The sequence below is a fragment of the Amblyomma maculatum genome, chromosome 2, assembly GCF_055883805.1.
Source record: "Amblyomma maculatum isolate TAMU_Amacu chromosome 2, ASM5588380v1, whole genome shotgun sequence".
Taxonomy (NCBI): domain Eukaryota; kingdom Metazoa; phylum Arthropoda; class Arachnida; order Ixodida; family Ixodidae; genus Amblyomma; species Amblyomma maculatum.
The window spans coordinates 23,886,301-23,910,574 of NC_139345.1; the positions used below are offsets into that span (position 1 = coordinate 23,886,301).

Below are 24,274 nucleotides of genomic sequence, written 5' to 3' on the forward strand. Positions count from 1 at the left end.
GAAAGTATTAAAAAACGAGGCGTTAAATGCGCTTGGCGTCTGCTACTAAGGCGAAGCTTGAACGCGCCCTGATGTTTTTTCCCCTTTAATGTTGGCCAGTTCAGCAACCGCTCGCTTGACTTGTTTTACCTTTGGTGGCCATGTACTCTGCAATGCAGCTCACTGAAAGTCACGGCGACGAATTGCCATCTTCTGATGCACGCTCATTGCTACCATGCGCTTTCTCCCTAAGGATGGCGACTCCGCTGTTGACGCTGGTGATGATTGAGACCGTGGCACAGGCTGCTATGGGTTCAAGCTCCGGAAAACCGCACATCATTTTCATACTCGCTGATGACATGGTAAGTGTCTTCCTCTTTCGGCGGGAACGTGCAGTATCTATTCTTGACGAAATATACCGCGCTCGAAGATTAATAACCATACCGCGTCGCATACGCTTCGAAAATTTTCTGCAGGAAATGCAGTAGCCGTAATACGCAATGATATATTTCCTTCATAACTGTGACATTATTAATGAACCTTGTCATTGTGCTGTCTCCTATACTAAACATTTTTTTTTTTCGTTTCCCCTTCTGCGGATGTATCTTGCCCCCCCCCCCCCCCCTTTTTTTTTCTATAAAGCGAGATACTAAAATAAAAAGAGAAACAAAACCTGCTGCTCCACCAAAAATACATTTATCCGCATGATGCTCCAATTAACGAGCATATATGACTAAAAGGACTTTCAACTGAACTGGCTTCCGCTGTGAAGCGGTGTTTATAAAGATAAACACCGTTTATCTTTGTTTATTTTCCTTCATAACTGTGACATTATTAATGAACCTTGTCATTGTGCTGTCTCCTATACTAAACATTTTTTTTTTTTCGTTTCCCCTTCTGCGGATGTATCTTGCCCCCCCCCCCCCCTTTTTTTTTTTCTATAAAGCGAGGTACTAAAATAAAAAGAGAAACAAAACCTGCTGCTCCACCAAAAATTCATTTATCCGCATGATGCTCCAATTAACGAATATATATGACTAAAAGGACTTTCAACTGAACTGGCTTCCGCTGTGAAGCGGTGTTTATAAAGATAAACACCGTTTATCATTGTTTATTTTAGTTCTATTTTTTATCAAGACAATGCAGCACAGAAACGCTGAGTGCCTTGCAAATCGTCTGTATAATAGCCCATCTGTACATACCCACGCGCAATTTTTACTATGTATTAAAGCAATACCGAATGGTGAATGCCGAGTATAAATATTGCGACCTACCACTCGAAAAAAACGTCTTTATTCCAGGCAGTATCTGGAACTCTGCGGGCGGTCTTCTGAACAACGGTGAATGATGACGATTATGAGTCATCATCATCATCATCATCATCATCAGCCTGACTATACCCACTTCAGGGCGAAGGCCGCTCCCATATTTCTCCAATTAACTTGGTTCTGTGCTAGCTGCATCCCCTTGACCCCTGCGAAATTCTTAACCTCATCCGCCCACCTAACTTTCTGCCGCCCCCTGCTACGCTTTCCTTCCCTTGGAATCCAGTTTGTTACCTTAAGCGACCATCGGTTATCCTCTCTTCGCACTACATGTCCTGCCCATGTCCATTTCTTCTTAATTTCTATTAGAATGTCAGTAACTTGAGTTATATCTCTGACCCACTCTGCACGCTTCCTATCTCTTAATGTTATCCCTACCATTTTTCGTTCCATAGCCCTTTGAGTTGTCCTCAACTTAAGTAGAAGTCTCTTGGTTAGCCTCCACGTCTCAACCCCATAGGCGAGTACAGGTAAGATGCAACTGTTGTATACTTTCCTCTTGAGCGATACCGGTAAGCTGCTAGTCATAATCTGCGAGTGCTTGCCAAATGCGCTCCATCCCAATCTTATTCTTCTTGTTATTTCCTTTTCATGATCCGGATCTGCGGTTACTACCTGTCCTAAGTAGACATATTCGCCTACCACTTCCAGTGCTTCGCTCCTAACGTAAACTGATGTTCCATCCCGAGGTTGTTGAACATTAACTTAGTCTTCTGCATATTGATTTTTTAAGCCTACCTTTCCACTTTTCCCGTCTAGGTCATCAGTCATTATTTGCAGTTCATCTCCCGAGTTACTTAGCGAGGCAATGTCATCAGCAAATCGCCAATTACTAAGATATTCTCCACCTACCCTTATTCCTAACTGCACCCATTCTAAGTCTCTGAATACTTCGTCTAAGCAAGATAGATAGATGTATTTATTGAAAGGAAAAGGCAGAGAGGTTAGCCGGAATAATTCAAATCTGGCCTGCTACTCTGCACTGGGGAAGGGGAAGGAGAGAAGAAAGCAGGTCATGATGGGTGACGATGTGAATAGTACTGGGGAGATCGTGTCTCCTTGCCTAAAACCTTTCTTTATGGGAATTTTGTTAGTTCCTTTATGCAGAACTATGGTTGCTGTGCAGCCACTACATATATATCTTCCAGCACTTTCACGTACGGCTCTTGTACCCCCTGATTTCGCAATGCCTGTATCACCGCCGAGGTCTCAACTGAGACAAATGTTTTTTCGTAATCAATGAATGCTATGTATAAGGGCTGGTTATATTCCGAGCATTTTTCTATCACCTGGTTGATGGTGTGGATGATTATGAGTATGTACAGGTGAAAGAGGGGAATGTTCGGGCCCCGCGCTCACACAAATCCCCACGGCAAGGAAGCGGCCACCCTGGTCGTTGCTTAGATAGAAGCGGGCCGGAGGGCGTACGGCTTTATGCGCGAAACGTGAACTTCTGAGCGCCGACACCGATAGACGTCGGTATGCGAAAGGACAACGCGATAGTTCAAGGGAAATGTTTGCTGATGTACGGTGTAAGGACTGATGTAGCGGTGAGAAACCTTTCGCGCAATCCATGATTGCGGACTGGCGTCCTGATGAGAACTTCATCACCGGGCGAAAAGGAGACAGTGAGATGGTGCTATCATAGCTGTGTTTCCGTTCTTGTTGGGCGGCTTCGGGGTTGCGGCGAGCAATTCGTCGGCAATGGACCATACGTGTAGCAAACTGGTCGGCCAACGATGCAGATGAGGAGGCAGGAGCAGATAAAGCGGTGTCGAATAGTGTTGTGGTGGGTTGACATCCATAAATTAAAAGGAAGGATCGTAACCAGTATTGCGTTGAGTGGCGAAATAACATGCATATGTAACAAAAGGCAACACTGTGTCGCATTTGTTATGATCAGGACTGACGTACATGGATATCATGTCGGAAAAGGTGCGATGAAAGCTCTCGATGAGATCATTGGTCTGAGGATGATAACTAGAAGATATCTTGTGGACGGTGTTGGCAGCGTGGAGTACTTCCGATAGGACTTGGGAACGAAATGTCTTCGCATGGTCGCTAATTAAGATATGGGGAGCACCATGGCGCAAGACGATCGCTCGCAGGAAAAACTCGGCAACTTCAGAAGCGGCACCGGAGCAAAGAGGGGCTACGTCTCTGTCTTAGTCTTCCTAAATTTGTTTCAAACGCTCTGCTTTATCTTGAAGCCCGTATCCCCGCTTCCAACAGCTCAGGGTACGGTACAAACTTTCACCAGGTCGCTAGATCCGCCCTCTGAAGTCATTCCTCCAAGTTTTGCATCCCAACTGACCTTATTCTTATCTGATCATAGGCCACGTTATAGACGGCCTCAAGTTACTGGAACACAAGAACTTTTAGCATCAATCAGTGTTGACTTGAGTTCTTTGCAATGGGTTGATGACATGCAGGCCGCACTGGACTTTCATTATGACGACATTTTCCCCTTCCATGCGAAATGTATGCCTTCGAGCATTTTAAAAGGTCTTCTTTCTGAGCACTTAGAAAAATTTCCCCATCACACTGTTATCTTTACAGATGACTCAGTCAGCCATTAAAACGCTGCAGTTGGCATATTTTCACAGGATTTGACACGCAGTTATTCTGTCCGTATCCAAAATTATATTCCTATATTCTTTGCAGAATTTTTAGCTATTGAATTGGCTTTGAAAAAAATATCCATGCCATGTATCACAAGTAATCATTCTTGCTAATTGTTTATCTGTGACAATCTCACTTTAATTGTCAAAAAAAAATATTTTTTTGAGTCGATTTCTTCTTTTTTTTTTTTTTTTTGTTCCGCGTACTTTTAAAGAAGTTCGTTTTGTCTGTGTCCCTGGCCATGCAGCTGTTCTTTCAAATGATGTGGCTGATTACTTAGCGAGATCTGCCCTTATTGCGTCTGTAGTTTATCCAGGCCCTAATTTTAAACCTTTGTGCATCAAGCGGAAAAGTGGAATCAATAGAACATTTTTTCCTCTCGTCCCGGCGGTTTACGCTTCAGAGAAGGATATACCTGAAGATTCACCTCTCTAGGTTAGGACTCCCCTTGTCCCTACCCGTTTTACTGTCGTTCGATGTAAGTGCCAATAGAGTTGCGTTAGACACAATTTGTGGACTCATACACGACTATAATAAATCAACTATAGTAGGTTAACTTGCCAACCCTTTTTGAAATTCTTTCGGATTTTTTTATTTCCATCAAAATTATTAAAAAATTTTTTTTATGTTCACAATTATAATAGCTACAGTCTTATAATTATTTACAATCTCGCTTTGCGACAGGCTTGTGCTTATAACTGAGTTTGTGGACGACACCATACCTTGACCAATCCTCCATGGTGGGTACGTGCCATTTTCTAAGAAGCCAACAACAACTCGCAGCTAATGCTTTCGCTCCATATTCGGTTCAGCAGCGTTAAACCCTTCGCATTTTTTGAGGCGTCAGTCAAATAGAACACGACGTTGAGTAGCTTGTGGGAGTCATCCCAGCGCTTGAACGCACTGACTCTGGTGTAATTATCAAGCCAGTCGTCGGCATCGTCGCCACGAAGATCGGCAAAAAGTTGGGGATCGCGCTGGCGTCTCTCCCTTTTCTTCAACCGAACCCATGACCTCAGAATATCGCGTCTGGTGCTTTTACCAACTGAGCTACATCGACGGCAGTCCGACCTTCTGCTTTCTTGGCTATTAATGTCGCCTGTAAATGAACCTTGAGTGTGCTCACCAGCGCCACCCTCATCCAATAGCGGCGGATGTGGAACGTCCTGTGTTACCGCTAGCGTAAATAATTTCTCTTCCTCTCCAGTTCCTGTTGATTCCCGCGTTCCCCAAGGATCTGTTTTTGGGCCACTCCTCTTGATTTTTATTAATGATATTGTCGATAACATCTCAGTTTCTGGTAGATTGTATACTGGCGATTGTGTGTTATATGAAAAGATTACAACTACTGAGGACCAAGTCCGGTTAAATAACGATTTCACTAAGGCAATAACATGGTGTGACCAATGGCTAATGTGCGTTAATTATGATAAGACAGTGTTCGTGCATATAACTCAGAAAAAGGAGCCTCTCTTGTTTAACTATACTGCTAAAACAATGCTCTCTCTCGAGTGTATACATACAAGTACCTTGGCCTGCGGATCTGCAATAACCTCTCCTGGACAGAGCATGTTGACAACGTTGCAGCTAATGCCCTACGCAAACTATTTTTTCTCCGACGTGCTCTGAAGCACACACCAAACGATAATGATGATGATGATGATGATGATGATGATGATGATGATGATCTCAAATAAAATGGCACATACCCACGGCGGGGGATTGGCCAGGGTGCATTGTAGAATGTAAGTATATATGTTCAAGGACTGGAGTATTCAGATAAATATGGATGGCAATGCTGCTGAAGAGAACGTTCAGAAGTTCATCTTCGTCTTTGGAGGAATATTCCAACAAAACAGAGCCACTCTAAAAAGTATTTGAATGTCTTTTTTTTTTCTTGATGCTACAACAGGGCCTGCGTTTAATTTTTGGCATTTGCTAAAAAAAACGGTAAATAAGAAACGTGACACTGAATATTAATTGCGACATGAAATACACATGCTCCGCACGACTAATGAATGCAGATTACAAAAGTGGGTTTTATGGCACGCTTGCAGGGCTGGGCCGACACCAGCTTCCATGGGCTCCTTCAGATACCGACACCAAATCTGGACGCCCTGGCTGCAGACGGGGTAGTGCTCAATAACCACTACGCACAGCCCTTGTGTTCGCCATCCAGGGCCGCCCTGCTCACGGGGCTATACCCACTTCGCTTCGGTGCGCCAGAACGATTTCTGCACCCCCTCTGTAGTTTGCTATTTGAATGTAATCTGCCAACTCTTGCTGCACATCTAGCCACAAGAGAGTGAAAAGGCGCGATTTTAGATACGGCGAAGGATACGTATATATAGAATGGGTTTACATGCATGTAGCACAAAGTGGCCTGGGCAAGGCAAATATACTGAGGCTCTGAATGTAGGCGGGCAACGTTGAACCAGCATCAGCTCTACAGCTCCATTCGGACGGTCCAGTGTTGGGAGCGTGGTTAGACCATATCCCCACCAATGTAACCCAACAGCCTATCTAAAGCCAAAGTCAGTTTTGCAAGTCGGACTTGTGCCGTCTAAATCTGAGTAACCTATTGGGGCCCTAATCGGTATTGTCTGCCCTTGAAAAGTCAAAGGGAGTCAGATGCGCGTTATACGCGGTAACATCGGCCCGGTTCTTGTACCAATATGCAACCGATCCAGGAGCAAGCAACATGCATGCATGCTCGCAAGTTAACCGCAGGGATCCAGCTTACTTGCCAGAAGTGCTTCCTCAGCCCCAAGTTCCCCCTAGAAATTGACAGGAACCCAGCATCCTGCGGTATGGCTACAATAATTGGTGAATTTTCGAAGTGGTACGCACATGGGGTGAATGCAGGCAGCCCAGTCTACTAATCTATCCCCTGTCAAACTGGGATGTGAAGCGCATCTGCAATTTAGCAGTAGGTCCGATGGCGGACAAATGCAGGCTATCGACAAGGGTTCCAGGAATCAGTCTTCCACTTGGGCCCTGTGTTTGCAGCTGAGTGCGCTGCCACGGCGATATTCCGGAGTGAGTAGTCCACATCTGCGTCCTTGTTGGGCGCTTTGGTTTTGGTACGTGCGCGCCATCCTTATTTTGCGTGGTTAATATGACGCATGAGCACAAGAAAAAGTATACATACAATTTTTAGCACGATAGCACAAGTTCAGTGACGTCAGCATTCTGAGCACCTGGCGAGCTCGTCGTCAATGACATAAATAATTCACCTGCTGGTATTTGAGAATGCGCAATTTAGACCCGTTTAGATCAGACCTGCTCTTGTTGTCTGGCTCGCTGGGAATTCTTTCAGAAGAGCAAAATGTTCAGGAACTCTTTCAAGAGGTCCCGTATTTCTGTTAGTCGGGCTGTAATAGCGATCGGACCATGAATACCATCGTCTGGCTATCAATCAACGTCGATACGGCTTTGTGATGCAGGCTTGGATGAAAACCTGGTCTATCCGTCGGCGCCCAGCGGAGTGCCGCTCAACATTACTCTGCTGCCGGAACATCTCAGAAGGCTCGGTTACAAGAACCACATTGTGGGAAAGGTGAGTTCCGTTTGGAGCCGCAGCCAGGGCCGTATTATCCTGGGTTCAAAGGGTTCAACTGAACCAGGTCCTCCGTTCTCAGGGGCCCCCCTTGAGTTAGAAAAAATGGCGGGTTTTGAAGTTTGGTCCAACAATGGTCAATTCATCCTCTTCCTCATCATTTCCCATGATTCAAAACAGAGCTAAGGTAGTGCACTCGCGAATGCTTAAAAAAATTTACCAGCGATTACGTTACTTCTTAATAAGAAATTGGAGCACAGCTCATCAGCTGTTTAACCTTTTAGATAGATTGAGGCAAAGATTTCGAGCAAGACATGTAGATACAATTACAGACAACGTTTCGTTAATATTTCACACATATTTTTTCAAGAAACACTCCACTAACAGTTCCTGACTGTCATGAAGGAAGCCTTGTGGTCGTCCGAAGCCTTCCACTACCGGCACCTCTTTCTCTCTTTTTTCACTGTCACCTTACTCCTTTTCATTACAGCCTTACAGAAACTCTCCTGAGGTCTTGTGAGCTTTGTCTCAGAATATAGCAGATGTAGATTATGCTTTTTCGGTGGATGTGGCAGACCTTTACTATTCTATCCCTCATCAAGAACTCTTTGTGTCTGTCAAAGAAAGCATTGAACTGAATGGTATCACCCTTCCAGAATACTGCTACTATGATCTTTGACAATAACATGACCCTATTGAAGTTTACCTGAACTCTACGTTTATAAATTTTAACAACCGGTTGTATTTACAGCACAAGAGTATTTGTATTGGCTCCTGTGTTGCTCCCGTGTTATGTAAAATTTTTCTTGCGTCTATCGACCGGCCCCTGTTTGTAACTTTTGACTCTGGAATAGTTCTCAAGGTTTTTAGATATGTCGACGACGTTTTAGTCATTTTGAAAAGACAGGACGACGGGTTTATAAGAGAACCGTGGAACAAATCCTAGATGTTTTTCAGGATTGAGGGAAGGACTTAAAGTTCACATCGGAAATACCGGAGCATGATTGCTTGCAGTCTTTAGACCTAAATCTTAAGTTCACACAAAACGGTGTCTGCTGGTGCTATCGTCCCAGAGTTTGTAAGGATTTGCTTCCTTGCGGTTCTGTGCACACTGAGATACTTAAGCGAGCAATAATGATGGAAGCGCTAAAGCTTGCTTTACAGAGACCCTGCTGTCACATGGTAAAGGAGAGCTTCGATAACCAGCTGAAGAGGCTTCGATAAGCGGGCTATCCTGAACACCTAGCGGTGGCCGTGACGGAGTCCTTGATGCAGAGTATGAAAGGACACAATCGTTTGTGAAAAAGGTACCATAAAGAGGAGGTCGCAACCAGACCTCTTGTTGCCCCTTATATGGATAAGGTGGCTCACAATTTGAAGAGGGTCGCTAGAAAACACGGAGTCCGGATGGTCTCCGCCCCCCAAAATTGGCTGGCATGTGCGTACGAGTCGCAGGCGATGTCAATAGAAAACAAGGCTGCTCTAAAAAGCACGCCAGGCCCTACGTCAAATGGGCCACCGGGGTTATTTATCAAATCCCCTTAACCTATGGCAAGGTATACATCGGCCAAACTGGCCGTAGTGTGAATAATTTGGCTGCAGAGTCCGAGCGTACTCTGGAAAACAGTTCGAATTTACATCTACCTGCCCATTTACAATCGTGCGATTCAAGTCAAAGTGAGAACCGAAGTTCACAGAAATCAGGATTTTAGGCAGGAGCAGGGATACTCTTGCCCGTGAGTTGCTCGAAACCTCTTATATAAAAATGCTAGATTCGGAATGCATCAGTTACTCATCAGTATCATTATTTATTAGTAAAAGTCGTTTTTTGAATTTTGTTAAGACAGGCCTAAACTGGCATACATATGTTGCCAACGGTGTGGGAGCATTTGCTTTTTGAAGAAGTTCCCATGTGGTGTTGTTTCGAAAAAAAAAAATGTTGGTGTGCACCTGCCCTGTGTGTCAATTTGTTAGTGTCTATTTGTTAGCTCTGTGAAACCTTCCTTTTAGGAGTAATGTACCAACTAGCCCAGCAATTAGTTTTTCTTATCAATGACCACACACTATCTGAGTTAAAAGTGCGCCTTTCTACTGTTAGCTGGGAAGATGTCTGAGAAAAGCAGCATTTATTAGGCGTATATAAAATTTTTTTAAAAGTTTATTGACGTATACTATACTTCATTTCCCCTTACAAAATTTACCTGCATAAATAAAGGTAGAAATCCATGGCGCAACAACTATATATTGCAGTTAATGACAAAACAAGACAAACTTTACAAACTATTTACACGAGGCAGGTGTCCTGAAGCGTTTGAAAAGTTCAGAAATTTCGGGAACTTTGCCACTAAAACTCTTTGTGTCGCTAAAAAAGAATATTTCTTAAGCCGCTTTAATACAGCCCATGGTCGATCTAAAAATGTCTGAGAGGTTTTAAATTCTACCTTTGAAGAGACTGAAAAACTAACGCCAAAAATAGTTCAAGATCGGATAGAACTGAAGGGGGCAGCACTGGCAGATGTTTTTAATGAATATTTCCTTTCCTTCGTAAACACATCGAGTAAAAAACACTAATTTTCCTCTATGGGTGCCCGAAATCGTGAAACAACATTTCTAGAGCCGGTTGCCACAACTGAAGTCGTAATGACATTGCTATCGCTGAATAATTGTAAAGCTACAGATGCGTCAGATTTGCAGATACATCCTATAAAGATGATTATCGATATCATTGCTCCTTGCCTTGCTCACATATTCAACGCGTGTTTGCTGTGCCAACTCTTTCCGTGTCATGTAAACAGCGAACGTTGTCATAATGTTTAGGAATGGAAACAAAAATGAAATTGGAAATTACCGTCCCATATCGTCCCATGTTAATCCTGCCAATTTTTATAAAGCCTAGAAAAGATTACTCTGAAACGACTGTCCTATCTCGCTGACCAAAACAGCCTTGTCACTAATGCTCAATATGGTTTTCGCAAAAACAGATCGACAGAATTAGCTCTCTTTGCTCATATTGCATAACTATGAGTTGAGACACATGGTACTCGGATTGTTTTTAGATTTTTCGAAAGCCTTTGACCTAGTTAATCACTCTGTTTTGCTGAGAAAATTGGATCATTATAGTATCAGAGGCAACGCCTTCTTGCTAATTTCGTCGTATCTGCAACACAGGTCCCAGTTTGTAAGCATCGCTGGTGAATTCTCCCAGAGTGAATCCGCTGTTTTTGGCGCTCCTCAAAGGGAGTATCTTGGGCCCCTTTCTCTTAGTTCTTTATATATTAACGATATTGTCCAAGTCGATAGCAATGCTATGTTCATAATATATGCAGATGATACTAGTGTGTTTTTCCCAGAAGTTTAAAGTACTGATCTTGCAATTCAAGCGAATAAAACTTTAAATGAAATAAACACTTGGACCTTAAGAAACTATTTGCAAATTAACGTTAATAAAACTAAAGCTGTGTTGTTTCAACAACGCCATAAACATTTTGAGCTACCCTTGATAGATCCAGACAGTAACAGAGCAGAATTTGTGCGGTCTTATAACACACCTGGTGTATACTTTACATATATATGTCGTGGAACGACCATATCATTTACTTAATTAGCAAGCTTTCTCAAACAGTTGGTATCATATGTCGTCATTGCTTTTTTTTTTTTTTTTTTTCAAGGAACTTTATTGACAAAACCAAATAAAATGTACAAACACTGTTTGGACCGATAGCTCAGTAGGCTAGTGGCCGGTCCAAATACAAATATTACTATCAGGTTCAGCCATAGAGGATCAATGATTGAAAGGAACAGTTGTGATATAAACGCAACATTACTGCTACAGTTGCGTACATAGACAAGAATACAGCAAACAGCAAGTAAAATAAAATACCCACATAATTATGAGTACCAAATAAAATCGATAAGCATAATAGTACTACAATGAAGAAAAGAAAAATTAGAAAGAATATGGTTACAAAGTACAATAAAGTGCAAGCGAACTACACCATACACTCACAAAAATTATTGCGCACACGCTATTGCATCTACGCAACAACAAATACAAGTGTAAAGCATGTTTCAAGAACTAGGCTACATATGGGAATTTCACTAAGAAAGAAATTCAGGCAGAATTTGATTAGACTGGTAATATAGTTTACATGTCAATTTAAAATTTCTGGCGGCTTTTACCTCGATCGGCAATTCATTCCATATTTTAACACCATTGAACTCCATCAGTCGTTCACCATACACATTTCTACATTTGGGAAGGTTAAAATTACAGTTAGATGCCTGCCTAGTATTACGCGAAGGCTGGACAAATAGACTTAATGGAAGGGGGGAGTTAGTGCTAATTATATTGTTGATCCCAAGCGCAACTTTGTAGTTACGCAAGGTTAGGTACGATAGTATATTGTTGGCATCAAAAATGTTGCTGCTGGATTGATCAAAATTACTAGTTGTTATTGCATTCAATGCCCGCTTTTGAAGACGATGTAAAGGCGACAAATATGTTTTATATGTTTGACCCCAAGATTCACAGCAGTAACTGATATGTGAATGGAAAAACGAGAAGTAGAGGGAACGTAGTATATCGTAAGGAAAATAGTATCTCGCCTTAATGAGCGTGTGGCACCCAAATGCTAATTTTTTGCATACGTTGTTAATTTGTTCTTTCCAGTGTAAATGGCAATCAAATATAACCCCTAAATATTTAAAAGAAGAAACTGGTTCTATTAACGAGCTACCTAGAGTAAGTGTAAATGTATTGTTAATAGTCTTGTGTCTAGAGTGAAAGATTATATACTTAGTTTTGGCAATGTTCAGCGTTAAGCGATTGTTGAGGAACCAGGAAGACAGCATTGTCAGCTCATTCATTATGATCTTCTGAATTGCCTGAAGAGATTCCCCAGTAACCACAAGAGCGGTGTCGTCTGCATACAGTAGTACTTGAGAAAAGCGTAGCACTTGCGGGAGATCGTTGAGATAAAGTGAGAACAACATGGGACCCAAAACAGAACCCTGTGGCACACCACAGGTTACATCGTTGACATCTGATATAAAATCATTAATAAGTACTCTTTACTTACGGTTAGATAGATAGCTGTGAAAAAATTTGGACGAGTTATCGACAAAACCGTAACTTTCCAATTTCTGCAACAATATAGGATGACATACCGTATCAAATGCCTTTTGAATATCTAAAAAAACAACAACAGCTATTTTGTTCTGATGCAGGGCAGAATTAATAGCTTGTGATAAAGTTAACACTGCTGTGGAAGTTGACCTATTTTCGACAAATCCATGTTGCTGAGGTGTAATGATATTATTGTTGTCAAGAAATGTTTTTACTTGTTTTGCTATTAGTTTTTCGAAAAGTGTATTAATCACACTTAGTACCGATATCGGCCTGTAACTACCTGGCTGGTTACGATCTCCTGCTTTATATATTGGAACTATTTTAGCAACTTTCAGTGTATCAGGATAGCGATTATTTTCTAGGGAACGATTGAACAAGTGGCAAAGGTAAGGGCAGAGGATATCTATGTTATCTTTGACTACCCTTGATTGAATGCCGTCAAGACCGGTTGCTTTGTTTACTGCCATCTTACTTACAACAGCTTTTATGTCTTCAGTGGTAATAGCGCGAAAATGAAAATGTTCGCATACAGTTGTTGGTACAGATTAACTAGATAGCGATAGTGGGGATTGGCTAGAAAGGCTATTACTAATGTTAGTGAAGTATTCATTGAAATCATTAGCAACTTGAAGAGAAATGCTATATGGGGTGACCTCTTTGTGTTTATCTATACCAGTTGCATTTCTAACTATCTTCCATAGTTGTTTCGTGTCCCCTTTGTTTTGACTAACCAGTTTGGTATAATACAGTTTTCTCGATTTTCTGATCATGGCTACTGACTTATTCCTGTAATATTTAAACTGCGTTCGGTAATAGTCATTTACTTTGTTTTTTTTTTTCATTTATTGTACCATGAATCCTTTCTCTTCAGGACGTCAAGTATATCCTGAGTTATCCATGGGCATACAGGATCTTTGTAGTTGCGTTTGACACACTCCCGTGTCGATTGGCCGATTGCATTTTTGATGTACGAGAGAAAATTTTCAAATTCAATATTTACGTCGTCATCATTACATATAGTACTGAAAGTAATGCTCTTAAGTATATTTCTAACTCACGTGTAATCAATACGGAAAGATCGCTTTGGATGATTTTGACTAGACGGTGACATACAGGATCGGGGCAAGAACATAAATGTCGGACAATGATCAGCAATCAAAACATCACACACACCTGCCCGAAAATTCATATCAAGGTTACACAACATATGGTCGATGAGGGATGCAGTTTGACTGGTTATCCGAGTTGCAGAGTTGATGACATTTTTAAAATTGAATGATTGAAGAAGAAAAACGTAGTCACTGCAGTTGTCTGATAATAGGTCAATGTTGAAGTCGCCACAGATAACAATGGGATTTTTTATACTCGCATATGACATCAAAATAGTTTCCATGTCAGAAATGAATTGTGGTATTTTAGAATTCGGAGGACGGTAAACCACGCCAATTACGGGGCCACACTGAAGTTTAATGAAAAGAGCTTCAATTGCTTCGTTGCTGTATTTCTTAATATCGGAGCTACAATAATGTAATGCAGTTTTGACAAAAAGGGCAACCCCACCGCCACGTGAACTGCCAGACCTTGATAGTGACAGCATTTTGTAGCCTGGAATAAAAACGGATTCGGCCTCTCTTAACCACGTCTCTGTGATAGCAATCACGTCATATGTGAATGAAAACTGTGACAGGTACGCTAGAAGATTGTCAGAATTTTTGCGAATGCTTCGTACGTTGCAATTTAAGATAGATAAGTCATCGTGCGCAAGCCTGGCTTGCTCTATCTGGGAAATATTGTATGCCATCTGTTTAGACAACTCTGCTCAGATCTTCGACGCATGTCACATGAAGTACCTTTGTTTTGTCTGCTTTTCGCATGAGGATTTTGCCGTCGGATACCCAAGTATACTTCCATTTTTTTTCTCGTTTTGCTGCAAGAGCTTTTCCGAGGAGCAGTTTATTCGCCGGACAAAGGTGTTCATTAATGAAGATGGGGTCGGGATCATCAAAACCTAACACAGACGTATTTAGCCGGCATTTCTTAGCTGCTCTCAGGACACTGTCCCGGACTTTCTGGGAAGTAAACTTCACAATGATATTTGACTTGCTTTTGTCTTTCGTTGGGACGCGATGTATAACTTCTATGTCTGTTTCTTGAATATCTGATTTCAATGAAGTGCAAATGGTTTCCATGGTCTGAAAGAGGTCTTCCTCCTGTTCTAAGGGAATGCCCTTTACCTCCAAGTTTTTCTTTCGACTGTATTGCTGGAGGTCAATAACCTCGCTCCTTAACTCCTTCAATTCTTTACCAAGACGGTTATTTTCCTGTTTGAGCTCGTGATTTTCATCCTTTACAGAAGCAAGTTCTGTTTTCAGCGTAATCATCTTAGTCCTGAATTCTTCAAACTTTTCGTTCATGAACTGCACCGACTGTTTCACACTTTCCAGTTCTGTCTCGATTATTTCTTTCAAGGCCTCTTTCAACCTTTCTTCTTTGCCGTCGAAACGAGCTTCGAAGTCTGCGAATGCCTTGGCCAACTCTTTTATAGTCGTAGGTGGCTTGTCGCTCATTTTGTTAGCAAAGTAAACACTAATGACTAGTAACACTAAAAACCAGCACAAAAATCAAACACACTTAAAACACCCTCACTTGGAGCAGACCAGGAGCTAAAAATTCAATCGCTAGGGAGACAACATACCTGCGTAAAACGTAGAAAGCAGATAAGTCGCTGTGCTATCCTGCAGGCTGCCTGGTCTGCTCCGGAGTGATGATCCGTCCAGGCCGGTGTGGCTTTATATATGGGCCATGTCACGTGGTGTCAGTGTCCTTTCACGAGTCGCGCAGGCGCGGCTTGCGGCATATCCGAGGGGCTCGTAGTCGCATGTGTGAAGTACGGCAGTATCCCGGCTGGATGGGCGATGCACTGGTCGTCGGCGCCGATGATCAATTCGTCGTAAACCTGGCCGGAGGCGGCTGCGTAAAACGTAGAAAGCAGATAAGTCGCTGTGCTATCCTGCAGGCTGCCTGGTCTGCTCCGGAGTGATCTATGACTGTTACCATGCTACTTTATAACAACTTGTTCTCGTCTATAATTAACAATGAATGTCTCGTATGGGCGACAACAACAGCTGAAAATATTAACAAACTTGCTGTTCTACAAAAACGGGTCGTACGCATTGCATGTAAGTTCCACATTTTTATCACACCGTTGGTCTTTTTCAGACGCATAGCATTATACCAATAATATATATATATATATATATATATATATATATATATATATATATATATATATATATATATATATACCTATAGGCTGGTGCTATAACTACAAACTTGCAATAATGAAATGCGATGACACCCTGGTCAGACTCGCTGGATTAGAACAAAATAAAACAGTGAATAATTTACACAAAGCAGAGCCTTGGAATGTTCATAAATGCCGTACCAATTATGGCCAACAAATGATGCAGTAGACATTACCGACACTCGCAAACGAACTGTACAGCTGTGATATTCTTGTTCTGCCATCAGTGGCTTTCAAGCAACTGAACAGAATTGCTGCTGAACAGAATGTGGAACGAAAGCATTAGCTGCCGGTGACCGAGCGTTCCTCTTCTTCCTCCTCTTCCCCCTCTTCCTCTTCCCTCTTCTTCCTCCTCCTTCTTTTTCTCCTTCTTTTTTTTTCTTCTTCTTCGCGGCTGTTCAAGGTCAAACGCGGCCCTTGCGGGAAGACGCGGCGGGCCGAAACCTGGCACAGTATTGCTATCGCAATAAAAGTTCTAGACGTCCTCTGCGATGCCATTTAAGAGGTGGCCAACTCTGTCTTCTGACATTAGAAGATTTACAGCTTTGCAGAGTTTCAGCACCTCTTCAATGTACCGTCTTTGCCAAAAGTAACCAGGCTGCAGAATCTGCTTTTCAGCCCTGTGGTAGCGGATTCATACTACTTCTGAAGCTCTAAATCTCTGAAATGTAAAGGTGGGTACCTGTCCTCACTTCTTAACTAGTTGTAATAAAGTGGGAATCCTTATCGGCTTTATAATACAAGTGAGAAGCAAAACATGCAGCCTGGTACTTTTGGCAAAGACGGTACATTGCGCACGTTTCTGCAGGCACTTGCGATTGTGTTTGCTTATTCGCTGATAATTGGTGAGCCACTCATCCACGTCATCATCTATCTGCCTTGTCAGAAAAGGTCCGGGGCTCGCGGTACTGCTGTCAAACGAGTGCCGCTGCTGTCGTATACATCGCCTTCCTGGAGCATGTTTAAGGGCAAATGCGAAAGTCCAGCGAGTCGTCGGCTGCAACGAAGTCGAGAAGGGTCCTTGGCGATCATTCCAGCACCTGCCATCATAATATATTGCGTAACTAGCAAATCTAGGAACTAATAATCCAACGCATTAGGCGATCTAGCGTAAAACGCACGTAGCAATCAAGTAGTATAAAAAAGCAACATTGGGCGGTCTTTCTTGTGTTTCCCTCGTTATTTCTTTCAGGCCTACATCGCCCAATGTGGTATTTTGAGTTAATCATGCTGGTCACTACTGTTAGAGCGTTTTTTATATGTAAGGGTGTGAAAATAGGAAGTTCAGGGGACATCTCCGCTTATTTATAATTTCTTGTGGTTAGCCTGAAGCCCACAACTTCGCCGGTCCGATGTTGCCAGGGGGCTCACTGCAGGCCAGTCATTCGCCAGGTAGCCCCTGAAAAGCTTCCGCGCTGCTGTTTCTTCATCTCGCAGAGCATAAAACCATCCTCCCTAAAGTCAGCGTGTGCTTATTCTTAAGTTAGGAACAGTGAGAGATAACGAAACACTAAGGAACGGATACGTTCGCACAGCGCCCTATGTGCGCGTTGTTATGAACGAACTTGCTCTACCTGCTAACCTTAAGATGCAACTCATCATGCCCCGCATTGCGACATCTCCTTCAAGTGCCATGAGGTCACATATTTTTTAACAGCACTGAACCACGCTGCCCAGGAAGGTGATTTTAGGAGCTGCTCATCGTTGCCCCATTATTTTCATGGTGAGTGACTATGCGGAACGCATAGGATAATAGTTATTTGCTGTTTTCTTTTGGCGTAGATGGCTGCATAGAATCTTGTAATCACTATTTTGTTGCAGTAGAACAAACTTTCTCGGCTCGAAGAACGACAACAAGCTATCGAAGATTATACATGACTTTCAATGTTCTTTCTTTTTTTCTCTTTCTCAGTGGCATATCGGGTGTTCGACTTGGAGCCACATTCCAACGCGCCGAGGCTTTGACAGTTACGTCGGTTTTCTCAACCACGGCGAGGACTACGTCACCCACACGGTTACTTATGTACGTGCAGTTGCCGAATTGCTTCCCGCCTCTGTCATTAAAACTCACAACTAATCCGCCTTTTTCACAAAATGTAACGCCCTCTGGGTGTGGTTTAAAATTCGTCCGCTACTTGTTCAAAACGTCTTTGGGAGATGCAGCCGCCAGCGAAATGACGGTGTGTGTTCTTGACAGCTACCGCCATCTATCGCATACGCCTGTCACGAATATTAACTACACATGGCCTCCGAGATCAGATATGACTGCGCTAATCGCGGAGGCCAAGAATTGCGCATGCGCAGCTGGGGTTCGTGATTTGTTTTCAACCAGGGGAGAAGCGCGCATGCGCAGAGCAGCCTTGTGAAAAAGGCGGATTGTCGATATATCAATAAATCATTTAATCAATGTAGATTACATGGTCACGCCGAACAAACGCCCATTGGAAGTCATATTAAAGGGACAGAACAGTGACAAAAATATGTAATGGTATTAGGGTGTAAATGAAAGGATCTTGCATCCTATGGTATATATCAAGCGCTACAATACCCAAGAAATTAGGGTTTGTAATTTTAATTCGGCCCGGAAAGTCGCATGAAAACGACTGATGTTGCCTCTTGCGGCGAAACGCTGTGATTATAACTGTAGTAACCCACGTGACCACAGCTTGGGAAAATGTCACTGGTTTTCGTAAGTGCAGTGTTCTCTGTTCTTTGAAGAGTGCTCGCCGTCATAAAATGCTAGTTTCCACAATGTCGGAGATGTGGACAGCCTAAATCACTGACAAATACCTTGCGAAAAACAATGCCAATACAAAGAAATACCAATGCGAAGAATAAGGTTATGAAAGATGAGCATGGCAGCGTCACGGTGTACAAAAGCAGGTAAAGGCGAGTTATGGCGTCGCGCGAAATATAATCACTGCCATCGATAATCCGGCGACAGCCATTATAGTGGAATTATGGACGTGGTGGGAAGAGGGCCACACAAGCCAATTTATACACGAATAGAGAGTATTGAATGTAGGGGAGCGGTGGGATGGCAAGGTAGCTTAAATTGGCGCCGGCATTCGTGGCCGCACTGGCCATTTTGGTGCCATTACACCCACAGCGTTATATGATGACACGCTAACTGCATTCAGAGGCATGCTGGGAAATAAAAACTATGGGGGCACTTTGGCAGTCTTAAGAGCCTTTGCCGCGCCACTTCGACGGCCAGTGACTGCTAACATGCTCTTGCTTTCGTCTCAGGCGAAGCATTGAGCCGTCGCAAACGCTTTCGTTCCGCATCTCTCGCCTTATAGACCCACGAGAAGCCTGGAGCCGTCGTTGACGCATTTTCTCATTGATCTTCCGCCGTTTGGTGTTGGGGGAATCCTCCTTCCTGCGCTTATCCGAACCGCTTGGTGCGGAATCACTGGGCCGCTTGGGAGCCGTCCGACTCACTCACTCGACTGCAACGACACGTCTGCAGTATTGCCACATTGGTTAGCTGTATTTTCCCATGGGGTCAACACAAAATGTCCCTATTTTCCCTCGAAGTAATCGTTCGTGAAGGAATAATTTTAACAGCGGACACATCCAATCAAATTCATTACAAAAGTAGCACAGCACAATAAAATAAAATAGTTATCCCACGCATAATGTTAACCAAAGAGATAGTTCTTCATGACGCCTTCCAGAAGCTATCTGTGCAGGCTGACACTGTTTCTAAATATATGCTGTTTAGAAACGCTATGACTCCAGCAGCAACATTATTTTGGCTAGCGGCCTGGGCTAACCCCGCCCCTAGCGACCTCGCACTTTTTCTCCATTTAATTACCCCCTTCTCTCCTCCGCATCCCTCGACCGAGGCCGAGGCCTGATCGTGTCCAGGGCACAAGGACAAAAATGTCTCCTCCCTGGCCTTGGTTGCATAGCCACAGAACGTTCTTCGGAATGTGTCTGAATGAGCTCCGGAAATCAGTGCGTACGTGAAAAGATATCACACAAGGGACTATGAGAAAATAATGCTCTCCCCTTCCGACCTTAAGTGAATCCGGAATTCCACACTCTGGGCGCTTGTGCTGTGTGTCACGCACGCAATTCATTGGCAAATTTGCAACCTAGGCCAGGAAGGAAAGTGACGACTTGAAGAAATTCTGCTCCCCGAAAAAGGTCAGCTCGGCGTTTTCCTTATGTCTCTGCACATTTTCTCGAGGAAACATATATGTAACAGCAGAAATTTCGCACATTTTTAATGGGTTGAAAATAAATATTATGTTTTCCTTTCGTAGCTTGCATTTCCCACGAAATGGAAAATATCCTACGATTTGGGAACACACCCCGTCTGACGAAGGAGGTACTCGCTCCGCCTGCCAGTGCAGGTGACGTCACGGTTGCTATGCGAAAGCTGCGCATGCGCTTCAGCGCCGCCACCTGTGGCCGAGAAGCGAGGAAGGTGTACGTCGGTGCGAGGGAGGGTCATAGCTGGCACTTTTCCAGCCTTTCGATGTAACGGACGGACGGTCACCGCGAGTATGAGCGCTGAAAGGTTTTCGCCTTAATAAAACAAGCATTGCAACGGTGACAGTGCACGCAGTTCGGCTTGATGCGGCGATTAAGCGATTAAGAAAGTCGCTGTACACAAATGACAGAACATGTACAGGTAGCCCATAATGCACCCGGAGAAAAAAAGCTTCATACAATCATCGGTTTTACTGCTCCCTTCTTTCCGCGATCCCAGCTCAGTTGTCTGTTGCACACATATTCAGTTTCCTTCAAACTATATTCAAAGCCATAGAACATTTCTTCCCGTGAAGGACAGAGGAGTCTCAGACAAACTCACAGCAGATACTCTGGGAATTTTTGTGCTAACAAAGACCTTTAGCAATAGTATAGCGGGACAGCTACTTTTCTAAGTCTACTATAACCACTCAGTTCAAGCAATCACATTCGACATTTTTTTCGTCTAAGGGTTACCTTTAGAAGAGTGACCTTGTCGAGAATCAAATGTTTATTTGCACGAACATTCCGCCGCGGTGTCATGTAAAGAGAAAAGTTGAATGCGAGTGCGCCAGTGGCTTGTGAAACCAGTAACAGCTGGAGCGGCTGTTCATTGGGTTAAGGTCGCCTTTAACGCTGCTTGTTTTGTGGGTGAGGCTTGGTTTGTTGTCTTTACTTTCTCGGTGTATTTTGGCGCTGCACTTCGCGTCAAGAGTGCGTCATCACATGTGAATACAATTATTATCCACATATTTCAATCTCGCGGCTTAAAAAGACATGAACTCTCAGGAGGCCTTTTTCCTGCGAGAAGCTCTTATCTGGTTTTTTTTTTTTTTCTTCCGCGAAAATAAGCAGCCGGTTGTACTGTCAAGGTGTGTCCTTGTAAATTAAAAAAGCGTGTTTAGGACCTCAGAAATATAAATTGTTGCGAAATTCTGCACAAAAGCTGGAGATTGGAAGCGCGAAACAATTCTTTCAAGGACGTGTACGAATATTTTGAACACGGCCGCAGCCCATGCGACAGTGAAATTCCCGCGTGTGTAATGCTCGTGGTTCGAAATGGCTGCATATTTCATATTACGGCGGTCATACAGACGCCAAGGCTTCTTCACCCAATAGTACGGCGCTAACCAAAAGAGAGGGCACTTCTAGAATAGTGCAGTCTTATGGCATGCTTAACGGTTCGTTCTTTCTGGTGGCTGCCTGCAGAACGGATCGTGCGGCTACGACTTCTGGTTCAACGAGCAGCTGATGACAGATGCCTACGGGGTTTACTCCATGGACATCTTCTTGGGCAGGGCGAAGACCATCATCAAGGATCATGATGCCTCTGAGGTGAGTGAGAAAATGAAAAATAGCAATGCGTGACTCAGCTTAGTTAAACCGAAAGTCGCGTGATAGCTGTTCGTAACGAAATGAAGTCGTTGAAGTGACATAGTCGGCCGCATAGGGTTTCTTACTCTATGGTCGGCCGCACGCTTGACACAGGTAACCACCGTAAAGCCTCGCTTGAACCATGTGGTGGCCGATGCTGATTCCGCTAAGCGATTGGTGTAGTCTGTAAGCCGTTCTTTAGAAACGCCAGAGGCTTGGGCGCTAACTTGAGTGATGTTTTCAGCAGCGCGCTTCTCGCGCCTTCGGTCACCGGTCCGTTCCCTGTTTGCTGCGAGTAGTACCTCTCGTGGTCAGGGGTTCCCTGCCCCTACTGGCTTGGTTCTGTGTCATTGCTTCGCCAATCCGTTTCCTGGACAAGCTATATCCGCTAGGTAATCTGATTCCGTCATTTAGTTGGCGAAGCTGACGTTTAGCAGCGTTACGAGCTTCTCGATCCGACGTGCTCGGCTCCTGACTCATGACTGGCGAGGCAGAAGCTCGGCAGCCTCTTTATACAAAGTGATCACATCATCTCGTGACGTCATGGCGTTTTTTAAGTATTGTTTGTCTAGACGACATTCCCTTAAGGGCACAGGGCAAGGTCATGGGTAAAGACTGGTGTTACGCTGGCTTGACTTTGGAAGTTTAAACTTGAAATTGGCGGAAGATCTAGAGGTATGACTCGACAACATTAATGGCTCCTGTTCGACTACCGCGTTACTCAGCACGCAGCTGATTGCAACTGATTACCAGGCGTAAAGTCCCGTTTCAATCAAGCCGTAAGAACGCTGCTGCATGGCCTAGTAGTACCATGTTTTACTCGGCATCCAAGAGGCCTGGAAGGTTTTCTTATCGCTCCTCCCAACTTCGTGACAGCATGGGGTATCGCTACCTCGCACAACCCATATACCACGCATGGCCGCGGCTGAGAAGAAACTGCATATTGCTCTGAAAACTACGCGGCATCGAGGCATTTATGCCACCAACATTCTAAGGTTTCATTCTGAAAGGGCGTGACAGTGATCCCCTTTGGCTAGACAGCATGAGCACTGCATTCATCCATCCCAAGCAGAAGTTCCCGATCAATGATGGTCCTGACAACAGCACTAGCTGCTTGGGGGGGGGGGGGGGGGGGGGGGTCAACGCGGCATCGATAACCAATGAAATGGCAAACTAAGCGGCCCAGCTGCATGCATGGCCTAAGAATGGTTTAATGCGAAAGCATTTCTTGGCTCATGAGTGGCGCGGACAGAGCCTGTCATCACAGCCTGTCATCAGACCGAATTGGCACGAATTCAAATTTAAGAGAGAAAACTCACCAAAAATCGAACCACCATACTTCCCCTCGTCAGCCGTGCGCGCAAACCACTACTCCACGCCGACTGAGAACGCGACTCAGCAAATCTGGTCTAGCTAAGGATGCGGATGGCGCTGAGGAAAATGACAACAGTGCCAGCAAAAAAAAAAAAAAAAAAAAAAAAAGGTTAACAAAACTTTAAAAACGTGTCCCTGGGTATGTGTTATGGAAAGGAACGAAAGCGTTTCGAAATCTGCGCATATAAAATCCAAACAAAGCGAAGACAATGAATCTCGCCTCAGACAACATAATTGGTAGCAGTAAGAAAAACGCTTTCACATTACTGCACCTAAGCAGACTTAAGTGCACCCCTGGAATTTCTTTGTGTGAAAGTGTTTTCAACCAATTCACCAAATCAACCCTCTTAAGCGGCGCATGTGCGCGCTGCTGTGCATGCAGCCACTGTTTCTATTTCTCAGCATGCAAGCCCCGCACATCGGCACCGTTGGGCACCTTTTCCGACCACCGGAAGAGAACGTGCGGAAATTCCTCTACATTGGCGACACGAATCGAATAGGGTACGCAGGTAAGCGATCTTGGAGGCACAGCCTGATATTAGCTAATCATAAGGCAGCAGTACAGTAAAAATAAACAACCATTCCAAGGTTGTGCAATTACCCTTATCCGTTGACAATGCTACAGCATGATGTTTTCCAAAGTCATTGCATTTAATGATAATTTAGGTTGTCGATTCTAATATTGCACTCTTTCATATGATCTGCTGCGTGCTTGTGAAAGTTGGTTACCTTTTTTGTCAGTGAAGCGCCCACGCGTTCTAGCTCGGGAATGCACGTGCAAGTGCCCACGCCCTGTCGTCGCTTTTGGAATGACATGGCGCACAGTCGCTTAGGGTAACGAACTGGATTCCAAGGGAAGGAAAACGTAGCAGAGGGCGGAAGAAAGTTAGGTGGGCGGATGGGGTTAAGAAGTTCGCAGGGGTCAAGTGGATGCAGCTAGCACAGAATCGGATTAATTGGAGAAATATGGGAGAGGCCTTCGCCCTGCAGTTGGTATAGTCAGGCTGATGATGATGATGATGATGGCGCACAGATGAAAGTTTATAAAGAAGGTAACGTCCAGGGAACAGTATGAGCAACTGGCAGTTTAGCACGCGGGATATTAGGACGTGGTAATGGCAATATAT

At 43.8% G+C, this 24,274-nt stretch overlaps 1 protein-coding gene across 1 annotated transcript in view; it reads left to right on the forward strand.

Moving 5' to 3' along the window:
* Positions 1-243: 243 nt before the first annotated feature.
* The window catches only part of LOC146198141 (arylsulfatase B-like), a 36,069-nt gene continuing 12,038 nt past the window's right edge, over positions 244-24,274 (forward strand). The window contains exons 1-6 of the mRNA XM_084592570.1: positions 244-341; positions 5,984-6,143; positions 7,373-7,485; positions 17,830-17,940; positions 21,609-21,734; positions 23,530-23,656. Of these exons, the coding sequence (XP_084448696.1) occupies positions 261-341; positions 5,984-6,143; positions 7,373-7,485; positions 17,830-17,940; positions 21,609-21,734; positions 23,530-23,656 (718 nt within the window). The 5' untranslated portion in view covers positions 244-260. The remainder of the gene's footprint in view (positions 342-5,983; positions 6,144-7,372; positions 7,486-17,829; positions 17,941-21,608; positions 21,735-23,529; positions 23,657-24,274) is intronic.